Raw genomic sequence first — 14,236 nt, 5'->3', positions numbered from 1 at the left:
CAGAGCTTTTCTTTAAAGGGCCAGGAGCTGGGGGGGGAGGGGGGAGGGGGAGCAGGCAGGGTCTGGCAGAGGTCCCCCCATGGTCCCCTCCCTCCTCCCCCAGGCTCCTCTCCCCCACCCCTACTTACCAGCTTGGAGTCCAGCTGCAGCTCCCTGCTGCAGCCACCGGGGACTGCCCGAATTATCAAAGCTCTCTGAATCTTTCCCGAAGATTCGGAGAGTGTTGAATCGATTCGGACCTTTTAATTGATTCGATTTGGATTTGGAGATTCGGCCACCGAATCAGGCCAAATCTCCTCCAAATCAAATCACCACCCAAAGCTTTGCACAGCCCTCATATATATGAACAAGCAGTAAAGACAGCCACTTAAGAGGAATAATTCTGGCCCCACAAAAAGCCAGCAAAGGGTCTGGAGGTCTTTTACTTTGCTTCATTAAGGAGGCTGATCAGACTTAAGAAAAGGATCTGACTCCTTGGTCCCCACTGCTTTGCTCCCACCAACTTGTGTAACTCAGCAATATTCCTCTCAGTGCCGTTTCCTGCTCACACAGAACTTGTCACTAGTTCTTTTCCTGTCGTGTTCAACTAGTACCCACAGCCTGCTGCACTGACCAAAATGAATCCCCAAGTTAAACGTATTCCAGTTTCAAGGCCCCAAGGACACCTGGCTGGAAAGGAACAGAGATGGCATCCTTTTGTGAGGACAGCTTCAGCAAAGCTCCACAGCTTGAAGGGTCTGCCTGTCTATGTCTATGGGGAAAAGTCCATTCACGTTCATAAAAACGTCATCTGCAGAGAAGTTGTTTGAACTGTAATGCCTCACCGCCCTCTTTTGCACAATGCTACTTGGTCAGGCTACCTGAGCAGAACAGAGTCAGATGATGTCCCACTAGTGCCTGCTTCCTTGTCCTAGCTACAGCAGGAGGAGCTCCCCGAAGAAATGTAGGTGCAGCTTATCCCGTTCCATGGGATGGTATTGACCTGTCTAACTTTTGGAAACTATGAGGAGCTCAGATGAACCTGGTAGGGCTGGAGTCAATGATGATGGCCACTGAACTGCTACAGAGTATCTGGGCAACACAAAAGCTCTTAGCTAACTCAAAAAGTGAGATCACCCACCACACTGTTGTTGTCAGCAACTTCTATACACTCTTTCTCTTCTTGGTCACTCTGTTCACAGGATGCTGTTGTTGGAAAAAGCAGTAGAAAGAAGAGCTCTCAGGGTTTCTACCAGCTCCCTTCAGGAATATTTTTGAATGTGAAGGAACCTGTATGAGTAGGTGTGAAAAAATCCAGATGTTTGCACTGCTGTTATCACTCACCGCTGAGGTCACAACAAAAGCAGGAAATGGAGGCAGAAGAAAGTGACTGAGGAAATGGCCGTGTTTGCTTTATGTGCTTTTCTGAATGTAAATGTTTTTACAAGCAAATCCATTGCCCTGTCGGGGTGGTGGGGTGATACCGAAGGAGGCGTCAAAGTGAATAGCGAATGGGGAGAAAGCAGACAAAGAACAAAGAACAGGGCACTACGAAACAGAGGGGAAGACAGGAGAAACAGGTGGGAACGGGGACTGGATCTACACTTTAGGATGCTAATCTGAAATGCAAAACCATTGAGAGCCATTTGTTGATAGTGCTAACCAGACAGGTGGCCTGGAGTTACAGCAAGTGACTGTGAAGCAGGGTATACATCTCAGCTTTGTCACTGCATGGTGTTTGAACCAACTCTGTTTTCTCCACCTGGAAAATAGGGCTAAGGATTTTCTCTAATGCTTTGAGATCCTTGGCAGAAAGGTGCTCAGTAAGTGAAAAAATATTCTGTGCTACATAATAAATAATGACCATACAAGCCCGACACCCTTGCCACACATCATGCCATGCTGATGGAATATTGTCATTTAAAAGGTCAGCACTTTAAATCCATGATCTCTGGCTGCCATGTGGGCTATTGATGTCTGCTCTTTTGACAAGCACGTTTCCCATGGCAGGTATTTATTTCATTCTATTTAAAGAGCCCTGTTTTTTGCTCCTTGAGGAAGAAAAAGAAAATTAACAGAGGGATAAAAGTCACTGCACATTTCAGACAATGGTTTAGTACCTTTCACTCCCTTGACCATCTGCAATGTCAATCCACACAGGATACATGTAGCAGCTGGATAATAATTAGGAATTACAGCTTGGAGGGCAAACTTGTAAGTCTGATGGATAGTTCATGGCACCGATTTTCTTCCCTGCTGACACTAACAAAACATGACAGGGAAATAATCAGATGAAGTCAAGAATAAAATCAACGCAACAAGCTGCCAGCAGGAGCCTCTCCTCAGCCCTGTGCTTTGCTTCAATTACTGAAACACAGGTGTTTCCCAGACATACCGGGTCAGGGCCCATCCTGCGAGGTGCTGAGCAAATCTCCTTGGAGGTGGCAAGTATTCTCAACTTGCCACGGAGAGCGGAGGGCGTTCGGTACCTTCCAGGAGCGCTCAGCATCTCCCAGGATGGAGCCCTTCGAGGAGAGCACTTTAGCCTTGTTCTTTCCCCACCCCACACACATTTGCGCTTTAGGAAGGCACTTATACCCACCTCTAGTCATTCACTCTTTTCAGTGACCTTTAAATGTGGAAATTAAAGGGGCCATCTCAATGTACAAATCAGTCATGGGGTGTAAGTTCAGGGCAAATCCTAGACTTACAAGCCTAACAGAAAAATTGTATCTGTATTACCAATAACACAAATGTGAACAAGGTTATTTGTTCTTGAATCTAATTTTCTTTTCTTCACGGATATTGTTTCTGGTTCTTTCCTCCTCCTTTACACTCCACGCCACTTGGAAAGCGAAACTGAGCAGATCAATGTAATTTCCCAAGTATCTTTTTTTTGCAGTTTCCCAGGAACCCGACGACGATGCTGGAGTTCTTCTGAGTGCTGGTAGGGCATGTTTAAATGAAGCAGGCATCTCCTCACCCCAGGCAACCACCACTGAATTCAGTGATAATACAGGTTTCCCTCGCTTTATGCTGTACATGCGTTTCAGGAAAACATTGCATAACTTGAATTCGCATGAAGGGAACCCACTTTACAATGTAACAAATAGGGATACGTTCCAAGACCTCGACTGTACTGACCTCCAGACCCATTTCTACCACTTTTACAAGACGATTTTGGTATCAACAGCAGACAGTACACACAAGCACATGGCACTATCATAATGGGGATGGCAACTACAGAAACTCATGTTGCAGACGACGAGCGAGGAGCACAGCTCCACACAGGAGACTATTTTGGTGCACGTCCCTCCCACAATGCACGGCACAAAGCAGCTGACTGCGGGCTTCCACCACACCGATTGCATAAGGGTGACTTTAACTTGCATGCAGCCCATTTTTGGTATAAAAATGGTCATCGCATAAGAGTGAATTCGCACATACAGAACCTGCATAAAGTGAGGGAAACCTGTATTTATTTACCACTTCCATTGTACTTTAGAGCTATCCAAGGTGGTGTACTTCAGCCAATTTTTTAACAGCTTTTTTGGTTCAGAATATGAATTTGATAGTGCCTCTTTAAATCTATGTAGTAAAGCTTTCATAGTTGAGGTAAACTGTGAATATCTTGTTTTGTCTTCAGTAGGAGAGTTACATTACAGAAAAAAGCTCTGATTTTTTAGGCTGTGCTGCCTGACTTCAGACCCTTCAGATTTAAACAAACCAAAACTAAACCCTTTCCTAGCTCCAATCAGCCTGAGAGCATCCAATTTAATGGTGCTCTTCAATTTTTGCTTTTCACCATTTAGCAATAGCTGTTGAGCAGATGCCATGAAAAGAGGAGAGATGGGGAGCAGAGGGAGTTGCTGGGCTGCTCTCAAACACTGCACAATAGAAACATCCTTCTTAATGCTGAGTTTTCTGAGACATATCACTGCCGCTGAGGAGGCACTCTCACTCCTTCCAAGAGAAATGGAAAATACTTGGGAACCCTGAAGGAACACTAATAGAAAAAGAAAATCTGAATATGTGTAATTGGTGATGATTGACTAGACCACTCATGTTTAATTTGACAGGAATGCATGGGATGGAATAAATAGATGCATCCCTATAAAAATATATATTTGCTCAAAAGGACCTGACAGGCAGAGGTTACTTACTTTTATAAAGCCAGTTGCTGAGGGCAAGCAATCCAAGCCAGATGTGTGCAAGTCTATGTTTCAATTAAAACGGTAAGGTTTTTCCTACCATCCATTCTGGAGATGGGTTGTTCATTATAAATGAACAAGTAAAACTTGAACTCTACAAATACGGTAGCAGCTGTAGACATTTCAATGAGTCCTTAGCTCCTCTGAAGCATCTTTCCTAGAATGCAAGTGAGTTTGATGAAGTGTGCAGCATAGTATCTCTTCACCCCAATTTGGACGGGGAAAGTCATTTAATTTCCACGCTTTTTTTAGGTAACTTTCAAAGCATGTCTAAAAACTATGTGAGTATGTAACTGTAGTTTTGTTTTGTCTTTTAATCTAATCATTCTCAACCAGGGTGCCGCACTCAACCTGGGGTGCCTTGAGATCCATTCAAAGTTGCCATGCAATGTTAGCACTGTTAGGTGTGCAAACATGATTTACAAGATAAACTCAGAGATTTCAAATAGGAATCCATAGTGTCCTGTATTGAAATAATTCTGATATGCTGAGATCTTTCTTAGTTCTTTGCAACAATAATTGCTCTGTTCTTTTTTTTTTGTAGTAAAAAATGAAGTGAAACTAAGATACAATATTTTCTGAGGGGTGGCTTGAGTTAATCAAGGAGTGGCTTGAGTCTAAAAAGATTAAGAACAACTGCTTTAGATAAACTCCACCTCTCCTTCCCTAATGTCCTTCCATTTTTATGTGCAGACAATAGGTAACATTGTTTAGTTTACCTCAGCATGTTTGCAGATGACACCAGGCTGGGGGAGTAGTAGATACACTGGAGATTAGGGCTAGGATTCAGAGACCTAGACAAATTGGATTAGGCCAAAAGAAATCTCATGCGGTTCAACAAGGACAAGTGCAAAGTCCTGCACTTAGGATAGAACAGTCCCATGTATCAGTACAGGCTGAGGACCGACTGGCTAAGCAGCAGCTCTGCAGAAAAGGGCCTGGGGGTTACAGTGGACAATAAGCTGAATATGAGCCAGCAGTGTGCCCTTGTTGCCAAGAAGGCTAACACCATACTGGGCTGCATTGGTAGGAGTGTTGCCAGCAGGTCAAGGGAAGTGATTATTCCCCTCTATTCAGTACTGGTGAGGCCACATCTGGAGCACTGTGTCCAGTTTTGGGCCCCCCACTACAGAAAGGATGTGGACAAATTGGAGAGAGTCCAGCGGAGGGCAACAAAAATGGTTTGGGGCTTGCAGACATGACCTTATGAGGAAAGACTGAAGGAACTGGGCTTATTTAGTCTAGAGAAGAGGAGACTGAGTGGGGATTTAATAGCAGCCTTCAACTACCTGAAGGGGTGTTCAAAAGAGGATGCAGCTGGACTGTTCTCAGTGGTGGCAGATGACAGAACAAGGAGCAATGGTCTCAAGTTGCAGCAAGGGAAGTTTAGGTTAGATATTAGGAAGAAATTTCTCACCAGGAGGGTTATAAAACACTGGAACAGGTTGCCCAGAGAGGTGGTGGAAGCTCCATCTCTGGAGGTTTTTAAGACCCAACTAGACAAAGCTTTGGCTGGGATGATCTAGTTGGGGGTGGTTCTGCTTTGATCAGGGGGTTGGGATAGATGTGACCTCCTGAGGTCCCTTCCAACCCTAATTTTATCTGATTCTATGATTGTATGATTCACCCCTGTAGGCAAAGGAGTGTGAAAAATGCCCATGGATCATGCTGGGGCAGTTGTGCACTGGATGGGGTCCCATTAGGGAGGATATCTGTAAATGCAGACTAGACCTCTACATGGAAAATGCCCACTGATAGAGCTGCCTGGATGACACACTCTATTAGCCCTCCAGTGAGCTTTCCTTATGCCCTACATCAATCCCAGTTCTTTTCCAGTAGTGGGTCATCTACATCGATGAAGCAAAAGGCCACAATTCTGATCCATATTATCGGTATCTATGTTGGATGTCCCATTCCAGCATTCATTTCTCCTACTCCTGTGACCCTCCACTTGTATAGCACTCAGTATACAATATTATTAAACTGGCTACCAGAGTATTATCTGCACAGGCTGTTTTCCTCTCCTTTTTGCTGCTTGCACTTTCTTTCTGAAGCCTGCTCTATGTCTCTGGCTTGTTCAGATTTTGGTCCGTTTCAGCAAACCTATGCCACCAATTCAAGGACATCCCAGAATAGATGCTTGCTGAGGCAACCCCTTTGTTAAGATGAATCTTCAATCATTGCTTTTCTCTCTTGGGTTCTTCTATGCAGTTTTGCCTCTCCAGGTATTGTCACCTTGCCCAAATTACATGAGGAAAAACCTTCTTTAAGAAAAAACAAGACTGAGACAAGTGTTCACTAACTCTTTGCTTTTATACTTAGGCTTGAAAAGTAAATACACCCTGTTGTTAGCAATCAGAATATAACAGATTGAAATAATGGCAGAGTATATTTGGAGAAATGTAGCTGCATTGGCACTGCTGTGCAAAGTATATACACGTGTGGATTTGTTTATTGCATAAGCTCTCTCCTGGCTGGCAACACTATTTCTTCAGCCGTCTTTTTCTTTCCAAAGCTTTGAGTTTCTCTTCTTCTGCTTTTGCACTGGCAAGAGGCACTTCATGCTTGTCAAGATCATTAATCTAGCACGTAAAACACAGAGATCATAAAGGTAGTTTATTGTAGCATGGATGAGAACAAACAAGCTATTGAAAGAATCAGTAACTCAGAACTTACATGTTTTATATGGGGAAGAACAGACTCATGATAGGAAAAGGACAGTTCAGCAGGAAAAGAAGTGATACTTAACACAGCAGCCCTGGACTGAGCCATTTCAATGGTAAGGGTGGTTTTATGTGATTCCTCTTTTCTAAGACTCAGTTGTACACAGAGCACTAATTTAGCGAGAGCTGGTTTTTAGATTCACTTTAGCAGTGTAGGATAAAGCTGCTGACAAACCAAACCAAAGATATAGGATCAAACAGTGAAGTAACCTCTATGGCATCAATGCAAATTCTGTAGATAACTGATCTACAACTGATAAAAGAACAGAAGCTGCCTTTTTAGGACTCATTTTAGGTTCTTGTTGGTACGATAGGCCTGATTCTGCCTTTACACGTTCTTGTGGGCAGATTCCATTTGTTCCCACTGCGTGGCTGGTTTGCACATCTCAGATTAGGCCCACAAAAATCTAGAGTTGGGACTGATCCATGATGTGACCAGCTCCATTTTTCATTTAGGACCATTCTCTGGCTCTGGTGCTTTGTGTGGTCCAGTTATAAATGCCTATGAGAAAGTTGGTGATAGCTTCTACCTGGGCAGATTTCCCTACAGCTGGAAGCTTTGCTGTGCCAATGATTTTTTCCTAAGAATCACCCTACAGAAAGTGTTCAATTTTACCCCACTGCACCTAGTTCTACTACATGGACTATTTTAAATGATTCCTCTCCCTTGGTGTGGGTCACATCCTTTGCTACCTTGTAGAGGGTACTCAGGGTTGGAAATTTCTACATTTTTTTTTATTCAGATAGTTCCCTTCCAAAACTGAAAAGTGCAGATTTGGATTCTGAAAGAGAATGTGATGTTTCTCTAGACAGGTCACTTATTAGCTTATAATTGTGTCAAAAGTGCACAATCTGATCAGTTCCTGGGCAGACAGCAGTTGTAGAAGCTCTATAAAATGGTGTCATTAATTTAAAAAGAAAAAAAATCAAGTTCTTTCAAGCAATGCTATTCTTCTTCCTTTAGAAAACCAGGTTTCTGTGTTCCCGCAGGAGTGAATGTCAGCTCTGGTTAGGTCTGTCATGTTTTAATACAGTAGGCCACAACGTACCGGATATGATCAGTACTGACTCATCAGAACAAGAAAATCTAGTCATAACGTACCTGTCAGTTCACCTGGAGGAGTAAGGGGTCTTCTCAGCCACCCAAAGCCCTGTAAATAGAGCTGAACCTCATAACACAGAGCACTTTAACTCCCCTGTTATTAAAGTCTTCAGACCTCTATTTAAATCTGACACTGTACCTTACTTCTGACCTACGTCACCCTCCGTTAACTTTGTTACTGGGCTTCTTCTAGACAGAGGATGTTGTTAATGCCAAATGCTAAGGTGATTTAATAATGGCTATGAAGAGAAATTATGATGAGAATGCAAATGAAACAGTCTTGTTTTGACTTGAAATTCAGCAAAAGTAGTTATAAAGGTTATAAATTGGTCAGAAATAGCTTACCCTCATCTCTGAAACAATGGGAAAAATCAGCACGCAGAACAGATTCCCCACATCAATCCTGCCATCATAGGATGTGGGATGGGAAAGGACTTACTGGGTCATTGAATCCAACCTCTTGCTGTCACAGCCAAACACATTTCATGATTTTTTTCATAAACTTGTTGGAGCTCATGTAAAAAAACTAGATGTTTTCATCCTGACTCCTGATGAAAAGGCTATTCCCAAACCTCACTCTTCATGCCTTCTGATTTCCAAAGTAAATTTATTCATGGCCACTTTGCGGCCATTAGTTCTTATGTCAGTATTGACCTTGAGTTTAAACAGTTCTTCTGCCTGCCTACCCTCTTCCCCCCACCCCTGAGATATTCATAGAGAGTAATTACATCTCTCAGCTTCTGTTTTGCCAGGCTGAAAACATCATGCTCTTTTAGTCTCATGTCGTTTCTCCTGATCATCCTAGTAGCCCTTCTCTGCATTGTTTTCCAGTTTGACATGAAGTTTTCTTGACCACAGATGACCACAAGTGCATGTGGTAAAAATACCTTTCCAGGTGCATCCTTGTTTTAATAACTGCATCTTATTAGTAGCTCATAGACATTTTGTGATTGACTAATACATCCATATCTATCTCTGCCTCAGTTATTTCTGACTGATGAGCTCCTACTTTATAGCAGAAACACAAAGTTTGGACTATTTAATTTCACCACTTATTACTCCAGTCCTCAAGGTTATCCGGGTCTTACTGAATGATATTTCAGTCCTCCTCCAGGTTGATGATGCCTTCTGACTTTGTCCTTAACACATCTCAGTAGTACACTCCTACCTTCTGTCTGTGCCATCACTACCCGCCATCCTGTTTCCAGAGGATCCATCACTGCAGCACCTCAGCACAATACAAGATCCTAGTGTGTGATATCATGTCTCCCTCTACTGGGTAGTTCCAGTGATAAAGCTACCAGCACCTACTACTATCACAGCTAGAGAAATTCTCTTTTACCTATTATTGTACTTTGGTGCTTAAGGTCCCTGATCTAGTTCTTGCTAATCACTGTAACATCTATATGTATAAGGAATCAGGGTTTGTTACTTTGTCTGTGGATTTTCCCATGAAGTCAATGAATCTAATTATGCCCTCAGTGAACACCTTATTTTACAACTGATTAAACCTGCTGATGTCAATGGGAACTTCGCCATGATGTAAGAAAAGACAGAATTAGATCTGGTAGCAGATTACACCTCTGATCTTCCTATCACACCTGTCTTTGCAGTCCTCTCTGGCTGGCTTCATCTCTGCACTGTAATCTGAATCCCTGTGGTTCTGGAAAATCCTTTTTATACAGGGAGATTAAAAGACAACTGTACTGAAACCCCCTGGGGATCTTCCCCAGGTATCAGTGGGCAGCCTCCCTGAGGACTAATATTGATGCTTATACCTTTGTGCAGGAAGGGGCTTTGTCCTTGTCCATAGGAAAAAACTCTTCGCTGACTATCTTCAGTTTGTTTTCTTTGCTCATTTCTGTATCTAGGTAATGGTCCTCCAAGGGAACAGTGCTGGAGACAAAATAAATAAATAAATAAAGGCATTGTCACTGCATTTTTCACATCTCCAGAGCACGTGAGCTTCAGTAAAAAGATGGGCCTGAACACATCAAGTCTAACGCAGAGGCAGCAGCAGAACCCAGAGTCCAATGGCTTAACCACAGAACCACTTTGAGATTTGATGCTGATTACTTCAGCATGTATATCCACCAAGGATTAGACAGGTCCTTGTTTGAAAATGCCCCATGGGGAAGTCAAAGGAGACAATGCAGTCTGGGGGAGGGGGACATGGAACAGGGGTCAGGTAACTTCTTTTTCCCAGATCTACCATTGACTTGCCAAGTGACCTTGGGCTTTTCACATCATCACCCTGTGCATCTCCTTCCCATCCCCCTGTTTATATGTCTTGTCTACTTAGACAGTAGGTAAACTGGGGCAAGGACTATCTTTGAAGCTGGACACATGACAGTCACACCAACATCACTGATTTGGACTCAGAAGTAGACATATGATGCAGAGCCCTATACTAACATAACTCACTCACATTCAGTGTAGAATAACCCTTGGAAAACTCAGTGGGGAATGATGTCTAGCTGCTGTGGGAGATCGGGTTATCTGTTTGCTCCACATCCCAGTGTAGTATATAAGGATGTACAAGAATGTCATGTGACCAGACCCTTCATCTGATTCACATAATTGTGAATCTAGATGCCCCAATCACTGTGGGACATCTAGATGCTACTGTAATAGCAATAATGACCCAAAGTCAGAGCAACTAAATACACACCAATTACTCCAGTGTGGTTGCTGTTGCACCAAGTAACATCCACTCTCCCCCTGTAAAAGTAAGGGGGTAGGGGTCATTCCCTGCTTTTCTGATAGACATACCTGGGCTTCACTAGAAAATCAGCATTATTTTGTTCAGTAGGAGTTAAACAGGCGGGGAAATGATGAAAGGTGATGGCTTGCCATGTTCCTAATGAAAAAACACGTTCCTTGGTGGAAACGACCAAAAGGTTGATGCAGTTGGAATCATGTTTCTGAATGATCTCAGTCTTTAAGTGGGGCATTCACATTATTTAAAGCAAAGGCAAGCACATGGTTCTCTGTTGTTATTCCTTGCAGGCTGTTCCATTACCAGGTATTTTTAATTCCCTTCAGTAACTAGCAGTAGCATGTGAATAAGGCCTGATAGCTTCATAAGTAGTGTACAGGACCTGAAAATTTGGGTGTTGTTCTCTGCTCTGTTGGTGACTTGTTGTTTTAGCCTGGGTCAGAGATTGGCTAACTATAGGCTGTGGGCCATACTGATCCCGCCAAAGGTCCCTCGGGCAGAGCTGTGTGATTTCATCCCATTGCTCTGAAAAGTTTGCCAACCTCTGGCTGCGGTGAACCTCCCTGCACTTCAGTTTCCATGTGTGAAATGGAGACGAGGCTGTCTGTCCATCTTTGAGACACCCTTTGAGATCCATGCTGCTAAGGGGTGCTGCTAGGAGTATGATGCTGTCTTCAGAGGGTTACTCATGAGAACTGAGGGGTGGCCTGTGATTTGTTATTACGGAGTGACCCAGCTGTGTATAGAGCAGGGGCTATTGTAGTTCCTGGGCTTGCTCAGCTTGAGGTTTGAAGAGCTGGCAGTGCTCACAGACAAAAGAATACTGGGGTGGGGGGGACGCTTCTAAGAGAACAACAACAGAATAAAACCAGTTAAATTTGGGGCTATCGAGCTTAGCGATTTCCTCTTAAAAATGCATTTTTCTCCCTAAGTAGCTCTTAACATCCTTACTTGCCTCAAGGAAAAGCAGCATAGCTTTGCAAGAAACCCAATTTCCAAGGGGCTTCTATGGGGTGAAGTGAAGAGTGAAACTTCATTACACTAAACTGGGCTGATGGCTTTGTGTAATGGAGTGATGAGAAGAGTCCATTATGGAGTCCACCTATGATCAGACTCTCTTGTTAAGGGAGAGCACGTGCCTGTAATTTCCTTGTACTTGTTTCAGTCTGTTTCATTCTTATTTTGTGCCTTTTTTTTCTTTGCTAAATCAATTCATAAGCCTTATTCCTCTCATGATCCTAGAAGACTTTCAGCATATTAGCAAAAACTTATACTTAAAACAGACCATCTAGGTGAGATGGATCTTATCTACCTGGATAAGGGTTTAATTGGCATCCCAGAAGTGACCTATGAGCCACACATGATTTGTAAAAGTGAGCTGACTGTAGTTGCCTTTGCCTTTACCATAGTAGTAAAGCTGTTAGTCACTCATGCTATACTTCATCTTGATCCAGCATGCTAAAATCAAGCTGGAACTTTGCCTGCTGCAAACTGCAGTACTACTTGTGATCAGCACCTCTGTATCCATGATTGGGGCTAGCTATGGGGTGGGACTCTTCAGGCAGTATGGACAGTTGTAGCTTGCCCAAGATCCACCTAAAGATATGCTATAGATCTACATATGTGGACAATCTTTCTAGGGTGAAAGCATGAGGCCTTTTATGTGGGTTAGAAATAGTGAAGACAATGTGAAGAGAGAAAGAGGGCAAAGCAGCAGAGAACCAGTACCGGGACTGTACACTCCCCCCAACATCCACACAAACTGGGATAGGCTGATCTCTGGGGGCAGGGTGAAGAGGGCTGAAGGGGCTGGGTCACCTATGAGCAAGGAAGTGACCATTTGGTTCAAACAAGACTTAAGTCACAGACAGAGTACAGCTGCAGTGTAATGCTTCAAAATAATGCATGGCTTTCATTCTGCTTTACTACAATATAGTGAAGTACACGGCCGCTGAGTACTTGATATTACTGTGATCCATCTAGTTGCGTTTCAAGGCATCTGCCACAATGGCAACTCAGCATGTAGAAACAGGCTGTGCTATGAGGCAAAAGTAAGAGGGATCACAGAGTGGCATTTGATGTTGATAATGAAAACATGTTGAGGAAGACATGTTTCCTCATGTTTCCATTTCCTATGGATGTGTATCAGTCAAAGCTAGCGGCTACCAAGTAGCCTTGGCATATAATAGCAGCGGTCCCTTTTGTACAAGTTGACAGTAGTAATTATTTCCATGTGAGGCATGAGCTTAGACCTCACCATTGTCCAGGTTAGAAGCTGGAGATGTCAGGCCAGGTCAGAAATTGCCTCTGGACTGAATGAAAAATTCAACAATGCTGTTGCAATACAGACAACAGAGTTCATGTGTCAATTGTGTCCCTGAGCCAGATGCATGTCCTCTGAGAGGCATCCCAATTGGTCTGTGTTATGAGATCCTCGCGAGAAGGATATTTTTGCCGTAACCCATCCTGGAAGGCACCTGATACATTTGCTGCATGCTTTTATACAGGACAGACTGCAGAGAGTTGCATCCCTGTGGCAGTTCAATTCCAGCCAGAGTGGAAATGCTTCGGGTTTTATTTTTTCCACGACTTGCCTCATTTTATCTTAGATTGTTCTTGATAAAAAAAAATGAGATTTCTCATGGAAGGAGCATAAAGGGAATTGCAGCTCTGGCAACAGAAATTACTGTTCTCCAAGAAGACCCAGACGTCCAGCTGGTGAACTTGTGCCTTTGAGCCCTTTCCAGTCAAGAGTTAATGGCTTCAATTTCCAGTGCTCCTACTACCATGGCCTATTTCTTGAAGGCTGATAGTATCTTGGGTGTAATGTAAAGAGATGCTTAGCCTTGGTGATTCTTGTCAACATGGCTACAGTTAAACTGATCCAGCTTAGTAGGTAGAATGAGATATTCCAGCCAAAACACATTTAGAGGGGCTCTGGGATTTTGCTTTTGTCTTTGTTTGAAGCATGGGTGTAGGTTGGCCTACACCATGATACCACCCCACTGTAAAACCTCTAATTTCCCAGAAGCAATATTTTCTATTGCAACTGTCAGGTGTTTTATTGTTCTTGTCAAAATTTTTATTAACACCAGTGGTGGGTCTGTCTAGCGAACTGCACCGACTGTGCAAGCGATCATATCCTGTGCTAGGGTAACTCTATTGGAGGAGATTTATGGGGATACAGCAAGCAGGGGGCCACTGGATCAGCAAGTCTGTGTACTCATTGTAAATAGCTGACTGCTCCTTGCTCTCTGAGTGTAGAGCAGAGCCTGTTCATTAGGATCAGGCAGGTGTACCTAGATGGACCGTTTACTACAAGTGCTGGAGTCTGTGGAGCAATTAGTCATATGCATCTCATTTTCAAGGTTATTTATAATGTTTCCACCTTGAGCCAAAGCTGGAGGCACTGGCGCTGAGAAGAAAGGCCACACAGGACTATGGGGCAGGAGTGCTGGGCTTGGCTCTCTGTGCTCCCACCAGCTTGTTTTTCTGACTTTGG

General features: G+C 43.4%; 1 protein-coding gene across 1 annotated transcript in view; it reads right to left on the bottom strand.

The window, feature by feature from the left end:
* Positions 1-6,494: 6,494 nt before the first annotated feature.
* Positions 6,495-14,236, bottom strand: part of CUNH3orf20 (chromosome unknown C3orf20 homolog) — a 55,359-nt gene continuing 47,617 nt past the window's right edge. Inside the window, exons 14-15 of the mRNA XM_025196808.1 lie at positions 9,794-9,911; positions 6,495-6,772 (exon numbers count right to left, since the gene is read on the bottom strand). Coding sequence (XP_025052593.1) covers positions 6,674-6,772; positions 9,794-9,911 — 217 coding nt within the window. The 3' untranslated portion in view covers positions 6,495-6,673. The remainder of the gene's footprint in view (positions 6,773-9,793; positions 9,912-14,236) is intronic.

The sequence above is a fragment of the Alligator sinensis genome, unplaced genomic scaffold (genome assembly GCF_000455745.1).
Source record: "Alligator sinensis unplaced genomic scaffold, ASM45574v1 scaffold839_1, whole genome shotgun sequence".
Classification (NCBI taxonomy): domain Eukaryota; kingdom Metazoa; phylum Chordata; order Crocodylia; family Alligatoridae; genus Alligator; species Alligator sinensis.
Note: the sequence above shows the minus strand (reverse complement) of the source record. Positions and strands in the feature narration are given on the sequence as shown.